Source organism: Rhinoderma darwinii, chromosome 1, assembly GCF_050947455.1.
Source record: "Rhinoderma darwinii isolate aRhiDar2 chromosome 1, aRhiDar2.hap1, whole genome shotgun sequence".
Taxonomy (NCBI): Eukaryota; Metazoa; Chordata; class Amphibia; order Anura; family Rhinodermatidae; genus Rhinoderma; species Rhinoderma darwinii.
In genome coordinates, this window is record NC_134687.1 from 222,832,847 (window position 1) to 222,847,503 (window position 14,657).

The 14,657-nt window shown below is 42.2% G+C and overlaps 1 protein-coding gene across 2 annotated transcripts in view; it reads left to right on the top strand.

Moving 5' to 3' along the window:
* The window catches only part of GTF2E2 (general transcription factor IIE subunit 2), a 50,292-nt gene that overhangs the window by 32,421 nt on the left and 3,214 nt on the right, over positions 1-14,657 (top strand). For both annotated transcript variants that reach the window (XM_075849893.1, XM_075849901.1), the window contains exons 5-6: positions 1,977-2,159; positions 3,514-3,607. In XM_075849893.1, the coding sequence (XP_075706008.1) occupies positions 1,977-2,159; positions 3,514-3,607 (277 nt within the window). The remainder of the gene's footprint in view (positions 1-1,976; positions 2,160-3,513; positions 3,608-14,657) is intronic.

Below are 14,657 nucleotides of genomic sequence, written 5' to 3' on the forward strand. Positions count from 1 at the left end.
TTAACATGTGCCCATCTCTGCTATTACAAATTTACAAGTCAAAATTAAATAAACTTTGTTTTTTCATCAAGCCACATAAATGACGCATTGTTTAGATTTGATGCCTGTGTGTTCTGAAAACCTGTTATTGGAAGACGTGCTTATGTGACGGAAAAGCCTGGGGATAGGAATGTGAATGTTTCCTTATTTGCTAAGGAATAAGTAAAGGAGATGTATGCAGGTGTGGACACTCGCCTCTCTGACTACAGGGATAACATCAGATTTTAGTCTCTTCCCCTTGCTTCAGAACCACTGTATTGATCTGTAGAAATCGATAGGACTAGATAGAAATCGAGGAGGAAAAACCTACTGTTATTAGGGCAGCATTTCCCCACTTCCACAATATCAATGATCTTTTCTGTGTGAAATACATCTAGCATTTAAAGGGGTTGTCCCATCAGAACAATCTCTTCTACTTAGAGGCTCTGTCACCGGATTATAAGTGCCCTATCTTGTACATAATGTGATCGGCGCTGTAATGTAGGTAACAGCAGTGTTTTTTTATTTAGAAAAACGATCTATTTTCACCAAGTTATGACCTATTTTAGCTTTATGCTAATGAGTTTCCTAATGCCCAACTGGGCGTGTTTTACTTTTGACTAAGTGGGCGTTGGAGAGAAGTGTATGATGCTGACCAATCAGTGACCAATCAGTGTCATACACTTCTCTCCATTCATGTATTCAGCACATCGTGGTCCTGCGTAGTTCACGATGTGCAGTCACATACTCACACATTAACTTTACCGAAGTGTCTTGACCGTAAATAGACATCGCGTCCAATTAGGACGGGAAGTCTATTCACAATCCTGACACTTCGGTAACGTTTGTGTGTGACTTACTCCCACAGCACATCGAGATCACACTGTGCTGTCATTTACAGCGAGATTACGCTTGCTGTGCTGTAAAAAAACACACACACACACACACACACACACACACACCCACAAAGTGTAGGGATTGTGAATAGACATCCTGTCCTGGCTGGAGGTGTTGTCTATTTACGGTCAAGACACTTCAGTAATGTTAATGTGGGTGTATGCGACTGCACATAGTGAACTATGCAGGATCACTATGTGCAGAGTAAAAGTATGTGGAGAAGTGCATGACGCTGGTTGGTCAGCGTCATACACTTCTCTCCACAACGCCCACTTGGTCAAAAGTAAAATAGGCCCAGTTGTATATTAAGAAACTCATTAGCATAAAGCTGCAATCGCTCATAACTTGGTTAAAAATTATCGTTTTTCAAATAAAAACCACTGCTGTTATCTACATTACAGCGCCGATCACATTCTGTACAAGATAGGGCACTTATAATGTGGTGACAGAGCCTATTTAAACAGCTCCCTCGACAATGAGCTGGAACGCTTGTCAATCCGCTCTTCTCACTGGCGCCTATGCATTGTCACAGACCATGTCGTTTTACAAGGCACTTATTAAAGTCAATGGCCTGACATGTAGTCTTTGGCGAGTCCTCCCTCTTTCAGCTCTGACTAATAGAGGAAGGGACCCCCTCCTCACTATGACATCCATATACCCTAATGGGGCATATGGACAAGGGATGTTCTGATGGGGTAACCCCCCTTAAAGAGTATTTTCTTTGGTAAATATAAGTTCTTGAGTTGTTCATTTTTACAGATACCGATATATGTGATAAATCTGTGTGACCGTCTTGAAATCTGACAGGTATGCAGTAGTATGGGGGATGTTTCATTGCATAACTAGACAGATTTCATATAGGAGTCACCACCCCTGTGGAAACTAATGTTGGCCACATTGTCACCATTTTCTTCACGACGGATATAACTAAGGAATGGCTTGCCGTAGTGCATGTGCCGGTTCATAACTTCTCACTATACATATATTGTGTGTACATTTCCAATAATTGTACAGAATGTGTGTGTGTGTGTATTTTTTATATCCTTCTGTTTTTCTTTTAGGCTCTGGTGAACAATCCTAAAATTGATAATATTGATGGTAAATATGCATTTAAGCCCAAGTACAACTTAAAAGACAAAAAGGCACTATTGAGGCTCTTGGACAAGCACGATCAGAGAGGACTAGGGGGAATCTTGCTGGATGATATAGAAGAAGGGCTTCCTAATGCACAGAAAGCTATTAAGGTATCTGCTCTATCTCAGCAGTGCATTGATTTATTTTTAATCACAATTTTATTTTTTACAATAATACAGCTGACAAAAATCCGTGCACAAATGAATAGTAGTGGTTTAATATCATAACAAAAAGTTCATATTTATTGAAAGCTTAAAAGGCTGACCAAAGGAAGAGCAGAGCAGTAGGTGTCTCTCCTGTTTAATTCATATAAAGGGTTATCCAACCCCAAACTTTTTTTTCCTAACACCCTCTCTTGTTAAACTGTGTTTAAGATATTGACTGCTGCTTAGTGGTTGTCATCCGTGCCAATGTTACAAATATGCACACAATGCCATTGATTTTTACCGAGGTCTTTGCATAAACATCTCCAGAATCCGCCCTTTTCTTACAGAGGAAACCGCCAAAACTCTCATCATTGATCTGATTCACTCTCGTCTTGATTACTGTAACTCATTACTAGTCGGTCTTCCCCTCACTAAACTCTCCCCTTTCCAATCTATCCTCAATGCAGCAGCCAGGCTCATCTTTCTGACCAACCGCTACACCAACGCCTCTACCCTGTGCCAATCACTCCACTGGTTGCCCATCCCCTTCAGAATAAAATTCAAACTTATTACTCTTACCCACAAAGCTCTCCCCAGTGCTGCACCTCCTTACATCTCCCTCATCTCGGTCTACCACCCTACTCGTGTTCTACATTCTGACAACGACCTTAGATTAACATCCACCGTAATCCGAACCTCCCTCCAAAGTTATTAGGAAGGCAAACCCCTTTAAAAAGTGATTGTCATTCTACTTGGTGTGTACTCTGATGTTGGTAGAATGAAACGGAGGGCAAAAAAGTGAAGCAGTAGCCCAAGGCAGCCAATCAGAGACCTTTTATCATCTTCTAACTTGCACTGAAAACAATTAAACTGGAATGTGGTTGCTATGGACAACACCATTTGTCTGCTCTCGTTTTCATATGTGGTAGACAGTCTGTAGTGGTTTGGCGCTGAGCTTTTCCATCACACAGAGGAGCAAAGCCGCAGCACTGCTGAACCTTCTTATTAATTGCACTTTTGTTTCTTCTAAATACAAGGTTGTACCTTTTCTATTCATGCAGTCAAAAAGAAAAAACTGCAGCTTGTCCCTTACTCTAATATGGCTACAGCTCCATTTTAGCGCAGGGCTCCAAATGGAGAATACAATTGTCGCAAATGCAACCGGAAAGAGAATTTGGCTCTTACAGTTCTAGACTTTGAAGTCCAGTTTTTTTTAATTTTTTTTTTTTTTTAAACCTGTAGCGCTTTTATGAGAAGTCTTCACATCAAACTGTGCAAAACATTTTTTATATTTTCTATGTACTTCTTTTTCCGCAAGGTATTGGGAGACCAAATTATCTTTGTGACAAGACCAGACAAAAAGAAAATCCTCTTCTATAATGATAAAAGCTGCCAGTTCACTGTAGATGAAGGTAAGACTTTCTCCTAAACTATGGCCATGGGTTGGAAGTCTATAAACTGAAGTGAAAATCCGCCGCAAGTGACAGTGATCTGCTATGTATGTCCATGGACCAGTAAGTCTGTTTTCACTGTTGGGGTATGTTCACACAACTTATTTTCAGGCTAATTTTGGAGTGTAAAAAGCCTCGTATTCTGCTCTAAAATACACTTGCTTTAAGCCTGCAAACAGTTTCCCATTGATTTCAATGGGAAATACACTTTGCTGTTCACATGAGGCTTATTTTTACGCTGCTGAATTTAAAAAACGCCTCGTAAAAAGAAGAAAAAGAAGAGTCCACCTGAAGGGAAAAAAAAGCGGCTCCAACCACTATAATTAAAGTGACACTCCACTTAAAAGCTGAGAATCCTGCTTCTGCCCAGTGTAGGCTCCATCCCCAAAAGTTTTACCCAAATCCGTTCCACGTTGATCTGGAGATTGCTCGGAGCCTTTTCTGCAAGCATGTAGCGGAGAGTTATTTCCAAAACCGTTTCCCAGGTGGGCCGTGACCACTGCTGCCCGGTACCTGACTGTACTTGCAGTGACCTGCAAGAAGAACCCCCACTGGATTGGCAGGAAACACGTTATTGAAACTTTTGGGTGAGTTTGGTACCTCCAGCCTGGGCAAAAGCTTTATATTCAACTTTTGCCCAGAGTGTCACTTTATAGAATAACTTGCTCACCGCTGTGGTTCTGTTTCAGGGCATAGGCTATTTATTCATTGAAATTAGTATATAGAAGTCGGCAGATTTTAACTTTATCCACTGGGTGGCAGCAGATGGCATGAATACCCTTCTTCGCTCACTCGACTCTTGCAGCATGGGTAAATCGGACTGTTCAATCATTACCTTTCAGAGAATAAAGCCGCTCATAACCACAAAGACAAGACACTGATTGTAGAGACTTGGTTTAAAGAGGGTTCTGTACATGGAGCCTTAGCTTTATTACGCCAAACAACCCGCCATCCATTGACTTCAGTGGGAAATCCTCGTCTCTGTGCAGATGCACCGCTTTAATATCCACGTTGCGGAGAAATAAGTGATTATTGATGCGGATTCCATGTGTAACAGCTGGCGAATTTCCATGTGCTAATCCTTGTGCGGATCTACCGCACATCAAACTGCACGTGCGCAGCAGAAACCCAAGATGATCCGCCGATCCTGCAGTATATATGTGTTGGGTTTGCCTATGGTAAATCTGACTAGTGTGAACATATCCTTCCAATTTCTCACCGTTTTAAGTATCTCTGCTTGATATCAGTGTATGGAAACATTGTTTACATCTAAAGGCTGAAAACCTTACAGACCTAAAGCATCAGTCGATGGTTTATTATATATGTATCCAATCCTCTGTAAGGCCTTTTTCATATTACGTTTTTGCCCTACGTTTAGTGTGTCTGTCAGGAAAGCTCTTGACGTACGTGCTAAATGGGTTCATAGAGCTCCATTATCCCGACAGAGGCCAGAAGTGTCCCTTTTTGACCTCCGTTAGACTGGTATAAATCGGTTTACCTTTTTTCAAGGTATGGAATATTCTACGGGATACCGCAAAAAACCCTGCAGTATACATTTTTCAACATAGCAACCTATGGGTGATGTGTGCCACTGTATGGTATCTGTCTCAGGCATCCGTTAAACGTATAAGTCATTAACTTTTCAATAGCGTTTCATGACGTTTACGTTAAACGTATCTCATAATAGTCTATGGGTGAAGGAGGCCACTGCTAGGCATCCATCTCCGCAATCGTTTAACTGGAACTTTTCTCCACGTATACTTTAAATGTAGGCTAAAAAAACGGCATGTAAACAGGGCCTAAGCGAAGCCCCCACAGCAATACTAATGTCTTTCATTTAGATCTAGTAATTCAAGTGACAGGATTTTTTCAAAAAGGTTTGTGGTAATGATGTCAGAGTTTTTTTTCCTTTAGTTTCCCACTGCATAAAATGTTCTTTTTCGGCCTAGTGGCAGTAAATGGCCCTCTAGCAGTATCCTCGAAATCTGTCCGCATCCCCATGTGTCACGAGTCCTGCATGCGGTGTAAATGTAGGGCTAGGCCAGCATGAAAGGTTTTTGCTGATAAATGAAAGCAGCGGTTTGTGGCTGAGGCAGCTTTTTATTCCTATTACTCTCTCCCTATCTCCTCCCTTAACCAAGGTCTGGAATACCAGGAATACCACAGCAGCGTCTGGCACTGTTCACTCTCCCTTTATTTCTGGACTTCAGCGTAACATACACACTGTCAACAAGCCTAGCCCACAATTCATGCAGTGCCATCTGTTTCACCTGCCATGAATTTACTGCCAACCACAAATAACTATATACAAATAATGGTGTTGCCACTATAGGTAACACGAAGGGAAAGGAAATAAAATTCTGCATCTAATCTATTACATTCAGGTCAAAGAATCATTTCACTATAAAGCAATAAAAAATGTAGAGTACCTAGGGACAATTAAAGGACGAGTGTCGCAAAAAAAATGGTTGTTTTTATATCAATTTGCTTTTAGCGTTTTATTAAAAAATGTTTTATTTGTGTGTTTGTGTTTTACTTTTACTTTTTTTTATTTTTTTCTCTTTTTCTTCTCTATGGGGGCTGCCATTTTTTTTTCCATCTCTGTATGTGTCGATTAACGACACATACAGACATGGAATACGGCACATACATCCCCATAGAGAATGCGAACAGGAGCCGTTCCATTCGCTATGCTGTACGCCGTCTGTGTGGGAACGGCGTATGCGCCACTCCCACACAGTCCAAATGGAAGGTTTTTGGCCGAGCGACGTCCGGCGCCATTTTCTTGTGGACCGGAATCCGCGGCCGGACAGTAAGATTACTACTTCCGGTCGTGGCTTCCGGACTTGTGTTCTAATGCAAGCACTTGGAGCGGAGGGAGCGGATGGACCGGAGGGAGCGGACGGACAGGAGGGAGCGGCGGCTGCAGGAGCAGTTAAGTTATGTCTGTGTATGTACGTGTTTTAGTGTGTGATTACTACTGTATGTAAACCTACTACACTGTGTGTTCGCTCAAAAAATGGCGACACACAGTGTAGGAGGTTTGACCGTTCAATCCCCTCCTTTCTCCTGGCACTAGCCAGGATAAGGGAGGGGGGATTCTGTGAGCTCACTAGAGCGAGTGTGTATTCTCAAATTTTGCAGCACAAAGCAATGTGGTTGCTTTACCACATGCCAATGCTTCAATTTTGGGAATTGCTCCATCTAGTGACCAGCACTGGGAAATGTTATAAATTAGAATCTAATTTATAATATTTCCTGACTCGTGAAAAAATTAAAGAAATTAGAACAATGTTTAATCACTTAAACACTAACTGTTTAACTAAAAAAAAAAGCGACACATTACCTTTAACTAAAAGTAATAGTGTAAGCATTGCTTTAAAGGGGTTTTCTGGTTTCAGTAAAGCAAAGGAACACTCCAGTGAATTGGAAAGTACACCCGGTAAAAGGTAGCGCACGATTTTTACTATTCATTCCTATGAGACGCTCAATGTGAGTCTCATCGGAATGTATAGTGAAAAAAAACGAATGGTCAACACAGCAGACTTGTAGGAATCGGGCACTCGCATGACATAACGGTGGACCGGGAACGGAGCATATAGTTCGCCAACAAAGCGTTTGCTAAGAGGATGACCTGCGCTTCCCTTTACCCAATGTACGTTCCAAACGGGGGTGGTGATAAAAAAAAAATTCACCTGAGTTTTCCTTTTAATGTTGTTTTTTTGATTAAAAGGTATACAATTTTCCAATATACTTTCTATATTAATTCCTCATGGCTTTTAACCCCTTCCCTCTTTGGCCACTTTTGACCTTCCTGACAGAGCCTCATTTTTCAAATCTGAAATGTTTCACTTTATGTGGTAATAACTTCGGAATGCTTTTACCTATCCAAGAGATTCTGAGACTGTTTTCTCGTGACACATTGGCCTTTATGTTACTGGCAAAATTTGCTCGATACGTTCAGTATTTAATTGTGAAAAACACCCAAATTTTGCGAAAAATTGCAAAAATTAGCATTTTTCTAAATTTAAATGTATCTGCTTGTAAGACAGGCATTTATACCACACAAAATTGTTGCTAATTAACATCACCCATATGTCTACTTTAGATTGGCATCATTTTTTTTGATCATCCTTTTATTTTTCTAGGACGCTACAAGGCTTAGAACTTTAGCAGTAATTTCTCACATTTTCAAGAAAATTTTAAAATCCTATTTTTACAGGGGGCAGTTCAGTTGTGAAGTGGCTTTGAGGGCCTTATATATTAGAAACCCTCAATAAGTCACCCCATTTTAAAAACACCAAGTATTCAAAACCGCATTTAGAATGTTTTTTAACCCTTTAGACTTTCACAGGAATTAAAGAGGCTGTCACCACATTATAAGTACCCTATCTCCTACATAAGGAGATCGGCGCTGTAATGTAGGTGACAGTAGTGCTTTTTATTTAGGAAAACAATCTATTTTTACCACATTAGGAGCGATTTTAGCTTTATGCTAATTAGTTTCTTAATGCCCAAGTGGCCATGTTTTTACTTTAGAACAAGTGGGCGTTGTGCAGGGGAGTTTATGACGCTGACCAATCAGCGTCATGCACTTCTCTCCATTAATTTAGACAGCGCATAGTGACACTGGGTTGTTCACGATGTGCTGTCTTATACTGTCATATTAACGTTACTGAAGTGTTTAGACCGTGAATAGACTTTCCTTCCAGACAGGACGGGATGTCTATTCACAATCCCGACACTTCGTTAACGTTTGTTTGGTACTTACAGCAGAGCAAGCGTGATCTCGCTGTAAATGACAGGTTACAGCGAGATTACGCTTTTCTCTGCTGTAAGTACCAAACAAACGTTAACTAAGTGCATTGATTGTAAATAGACATCCCGTCCTGTCTGGAAGGAATGTCTATTCACTGTCTAAACCATTCAGTAACGTTAATATGTCGTTATAAGACAGCACATCGTGAACAACCCAGTGTCACTATGCGCTGACTAAATGAATGGAGAGAAGTGCATGACGCTGATTTCTCAGCGTCACACACTCCTCTGTACAACGCCCACTTGGTCTAAAGTAAAAACACGTCCACTTGGGCATTAAGAAACGAATTAGCATAAAGCTAAACGCTCCTAATATGGTGAAAATAAATCGTTTTTCTAAATCAAAAGCACTACTGTCACCTACATTACAGCGCCGATCTCCTTATGTAGAAGATATGGCACTTCTAATGTGGTGACAGAGCCTCTTTAAAGCAAAGTAGAGGTGAAATGTACAAATTTCATCTCATTTTTTTTTTTTTTTGCAGAAATTCATTTTTTATTTAATTTTTTTTGTAACCATGTTTTACCAGAGAAATGCAACTCAATATTTATTGCCCTGATTCTGCAGTTTTAGGAAACATCCCACATGTGGCCCTAGTGTGCTAATGGACTGAAGCACCGGCCTCAGAAGCAAAGGAGTACCTAGTGGATTTTGGGGCCTTCTTTTTATTAGAAAATATTTTGGGCACCATGTCAGGTTTGAAGGGCTCTTGTGGTGCCAAAACAGTGGAAATCCCCCACAAGTGACCCTATTTGGGAAACTACACCCCTCAAGGAATTTATCTAGGGGTATAGTGAGCATTTTGACCCCACAGGTTTTTTGCAGAAATTATTGGAAGTAGGCCGTGAAAAATTAAAATCTACATTTTTTTCAAAGAAAATGTTGGTTTAGCTATTTTTTTCTCATTTCCACAAGGGCTCAAGAAGAAGCACCACAAAATTTATAAAGCAATTTCTCCCGAGTAAAACAATACCCCATATTTGGTTATAAACTGCTGTTTGGACACACGGCAGGGCTTGGAAGGGAAAGAGCGCTATTTGGCTTTTGGAGCTCAAATTTAGCAGGAATGGTTTGTGGATGCCATGTCACGTTTGCAAAGCCCATGAGGGGGCAAAACTGTGGAAACCCCCCCCCCCCCCACAAGTAACCCCATTTTGAAAACTACACCCCTTGAGGAATTCATCTAGGGGTATAGTGAGCATTTTGACCCCACAGGTGTTTCATAGAATTTATTAGAATTGGGCAGTGAAAATAAAAACAATCCTTTTAGTGTGCACTCGATGTTGCAGAGTGAAAATGGGATATTTTTCATAGATATGCCAATATGTGGTGCCCAGCTTGTGCCACCATAACAAGACAGCTCTCTAATTATTATGCTGTGTTTCCCGGTTTTAGAATCACCCTACATGTGGCCCTAATCTTTTGCCTGGACGTTCGACCGGCCTCAGGAGTGAAAGAGCACCATGCGAAATTGAGGCCTGATTTGGCGACTTACAAAGTATTGGTTCACAATTGCAGGGGCTCTGATGTGAAATAATAAAAGAATCCCCTGAGAAGTGACCCCATTTTGCAAGGCATTTATAAAGGGGTGTAGTGAGCATTTTCACCCCACAGGTCTTTTCCATAAATGATTGCGCTGCAGATGGTGCAAAGTAAAAATGAAAATTTTTCGCCATGTATGACATTTCAGTGGCAAATATGTTGTGCCACTGAAGGCACACAACCCAAAAATTGTTAAAAGGGTTCTCCTGGGTATGATGATGCCATGCATGTGTAAGTAAACAGCTGTTTGGGCACGCTATAGGGCTCAGAAGGGAAGGAGTGCCATTTAGCTTTTGGAGAGCGGATTTTGCTTGGTAGTAGTTTTGTTTGAGTATTGCTGGTATTTCAGTTTATAACGGGAAGGGGGGGGGGATTAGTGAGCTGGGCAGAGTACATCAGGGGCATAGTCAGGTGCTATAATAATGGGATAAATAATAAAATGATCCATAGATGTGTGTTACGCTGTGAAGCAATCCTTTCTGCACAGGTTAGTGTCGCACTGATAAATGGCGTCAGGGGCGTAGCTAAAGGCTCATGGGCCCCGATGCAAAAATTCTTACTGGGCCCCCCCCCGCAAACTTCTCAGGGCCGACGGTCCGCAGCTTTCAGCTGCATCGCTGGGTCTCCTAAGTGACCCAACAATGCAGCACTAGCAGCCGGGGGCGTCACTAAGGCTGGGTTCACACACCCTATTTACGGACGTAATTCGGGCGTTTTAGCATTGAATTACGTCCGAAAATGCGGCTCAAAAGCGTTGGCAAACATCTGCCCATTGATTTGAATGGGTCTTACAATGTTCTGTGCCGACGGTCATTTTTTTACGCGTCGCTGTCAAAAGGCGGCGCGTAAAAAAGACGCCCGCGTCAAAGAAGTGCCTGTCACTTCTTCAGACGTAAATGGAGCCGTTTTCCATGGATTCCATAGAAAAACAGCTCCAATTACGTCCGTAATGGACGCAGCGAAAGACGCCTGCACATGCCATTACGTCTGAAATTACGGTGCTGTTTTCTCCTGAAAACAGCACCGTAATTTCAGCCGTAACAGACGCTGCCGTGTGAACATACCCTCAGGGCTTAAAATGTCAGGGGAAATAAAAAAAAAAAGTGTGTATATGAGACAGCATAGCATATCTATAGCACTACGACCCTATAAACTATTGATAGGATTAGATACAGTGGCTCAGCAGACAGTATCACACAGGATCGGATTAGATACAGTGGCTCAGCAGACAGTATCACACATGATAGGATTAGATACAGTGGCTCAGCAGACACGATCACACATGATTGGATCCAGGACAGGTAAGAATAATAATTTTGCTTCTTTATGTGTTACTGATTATTTTTGTGTGTTGTGTTTTTTTTACAGGTTCGGTTGTTGGACTTCGGATTCGAGGACTTCAATGACGGCGTTTTTTTAATTCTCAATAAAATGGTTAATGAGGGTTGTGTTTTTTTATTTCAATAAAATATTTTTTCTATGTGCTTGTATCTTTTTAAACTTATCACCACCTTGGTAATGGCCGCTGGCTGATTGACAACCTCCATTACTAAGGCGAGGCTTAATGTTAGCCAACACTAACCCCCATTATTACCCCGGTACCCACCGCCACCAGGGGTACTGGGAAGAGCCGGGTACGAACCAGTACCCGACCATCTGTAGTGACGGGCAGGCACCGTGGTGGCCGCAGGCTGGTATTAGGCTGGGAAAGGCCAAAAACAGTGGCCCTTCCCACCCTTGTAATGCTGCCTGCTGCTGCTGTGTTGCATCTGGCTGATTATGAAAATTGGGGGGGACCCCACATCGTTCTTTCCAAATTTATTTTTTTTTTTTAAATGACGTGGGGTCCCCCCCATTTTTCATAACCAGCCAGATACAATAAAGCAGCAGCAGCCTAGCATTACCAGGGTGGGAAGGGCTACTGTTTTTGGCCTTTCCCCTCCTGATAATACCAGCCTGCGGCCACCCCAGTGGCCGACCATCACTACAGATGGTCAGGTACTGGATCGTACCCGGCTCTTCCCAGCACCCCTGGTGGCGGGTACCGGGGTAATAAAGGGGGTTAGTGTTCGCCTCTGCACCGGCTAACACTAAGCCCCGCCTTAGCAATGGACGTCGTCAATAAGCCGGCGGACATTACTAAGGCAGTAGTAATATAGTTTAAAAAAAACACAAAGACATAGAAAAAATATTTTATTGAAATAAAAAAAAACCCACACAGCCCTCATTAACCATTTTAATGATAATAAAAAAAAAAAGCCGTCATCGGAGTAGTCCTGGAATCCGCCGTAGTCCAACGACCAAACCTGTAAGAAAACACACAAAAAATGATTAGTAACACATGTGTTAGGCTTAGATACAGGGCCCATGTGTGATACTGTCTGTGGGACCCTGTATCTAAGCCTACCACAACGTAGGCTTAGATACAGGGTCCAGAAGACAGTAATCTTATACAGTATAAGATTACTGTGTGCTGGGGCCCTGTATCTAAGCCTACAGTGTGGTAGGCTTAGATACAGGGCCCAGCAGACAGGATCACACATGGGCCATGTATCTAAGCCTACCATGTGATTGGCTTAGATACAGGGCCCAGCAGACAGGATCACGCATGGGCCATGTATCTAAGCCTACAGTGTGGTAGGCTTATATACAGGGCCCACCAGACAGGATCACACATGGGCCATGTATCTAAGCCTACCATGTGATTGGCTTAGATACAGGGCCCAGCAGACAGGATCAAAAAGGAGGACACTTCCAGCTCACCGGTAGTTGCGTCTCCAGACACTTCGCATGGATCCCCGCGACGGCCAGCGGTAGAAGCAATAGGAACAAAAGAGAGGAAAATCCAGCGCTGTGTTGATTTTAAAAAGGAAATATATTCCCAATTTTATTGTAGAAGCAATTAAAAAAACAGACGGAGACGCAGTCTCAAGGTGTATGCGGTAGCGGGCTGTTTGGCCTTAGCCTACGCGTTTTGAGCAAACATGTTGCTCTTAATCATGGCAAAAGAATGTCAAAACAGCTGATTGGCGGGTCCCGGGAGTCGGACGCCGCCAGTCAGGGCTAACCTTACCTTCCTCTTCGGCCGCGGCGGGAGTTCTGTCGTCTCGATGCTGTGCGCGGCGCATAGCGCTGTGACGTCATGCGCTGCGCACAGCGCTTGACTTCAGGACCTCCGCTGCGATCCGGAACCAGGAAGGTAAGTAAAGTATGTTACTATAGTAACAGGGGCCCGCGGCCCGAGTTACTATAGTAACTTTTTATTGATGTGGTGCGGGGGGCCGTGGGCCCCCCTGGCTTCGGGGCCCGGTCGCAATTGCGACCGCTGCGACCCCTATAGCTACGCCAGTGAATGGCGTCCGTCCTTATCCCCTTTTTGGTCCACACTCTGCACCTTTGCAGTTTGGGGAATTTTGCTGGGAAGTGTTGTCTTGTCCTGGTATAATACGGGCGCCCTCGCTTCCAGAAGATATGTGTGAGTCCTCCCCTTCCCGGTTCCCTAAATTTAGGGCCTTGATAAATCGCCTCTTTAAACAGAAGAAATGTTCCCCTCGGGCCGGCACAACTGCATATTTTTTATTTCCTGACTTATTGGAGCCTTAACTAATTTTATTTTTTCATAGACGTAGTGGTATGAGGGCTGGTGTTTTGGTGAGACGAGCTGTAGTTTTTATTGGTACCATTTTGGGGTACATGGGAGTTATAATAATTTCGTATCCTATTTTTTTGGGAGGCGAGGTGACCAACAAATAGCAATTCTGGCGTAGTATTTTTTTTTATGCAGCAGTCACCACGCGTTATAAACTACATGTTCACGTTATTCTGCGGGTCGGTACGATCCTGGTGATACCTAATTTATAGCACCTTTTTATGTTTTACAACTTTTTGCACAATAAAATTTTTACTTTTGTAAAAATGTTTTTTCTGTCGCCAAGTTGTGAGAGACATAACGTTTAAATTTTTTAGTTGACTGCGCTGTATGAGGGCTTGTTTTTTGCAAGACGAGCTATAGTTTTATATTGGTACCGTTTTTGGATACATGCGACTTTTTGATCACATTAATGTTTGTTTTTTTTTTACGCCGTTCACCGCGTGGAATAAATAACATCATATTTTAAAGTTCAGGCCGTTGCGGATGCGACGATACCATATACGTATGATTTTTTTTTTTACAATAATAAAGGACTTGACAAGGGAAAAGGGCGATTGTGTTCTATTTTATTACTTGAAACATTTATTATGTTTTAAAACATTTTTTTTTTTTTTACACTAGGGGACTTGAAGTTCCAACTGGTTGATGTGGTTTTTTCTAATACATTGCACTACCTATGTAGTGCAATGTATTAGATCTGTCAGTCATTCACTGACCGCAAGTAGGAACCTTCATTCTTCTAGTGGATAAAATTCAGTCCATGGTCATGTGATGATTACACAGGTGCTGGGATCGTTACAATTACAGTATGTGTATCAGAGCAGTGTCTTCTCACGACCCCAGCACCTGTGTGTCCATCACGTGACCATGGGCAGAATTTTATCCACTGGAAGTAAACAATTAATGTTCCTACTGAATAACAACAAGCAGAGATCTTGAAAACCAGGAGGAATTGACACAGAAGTGATATTGGAAAATTGTTTAAGATTTTAATTACA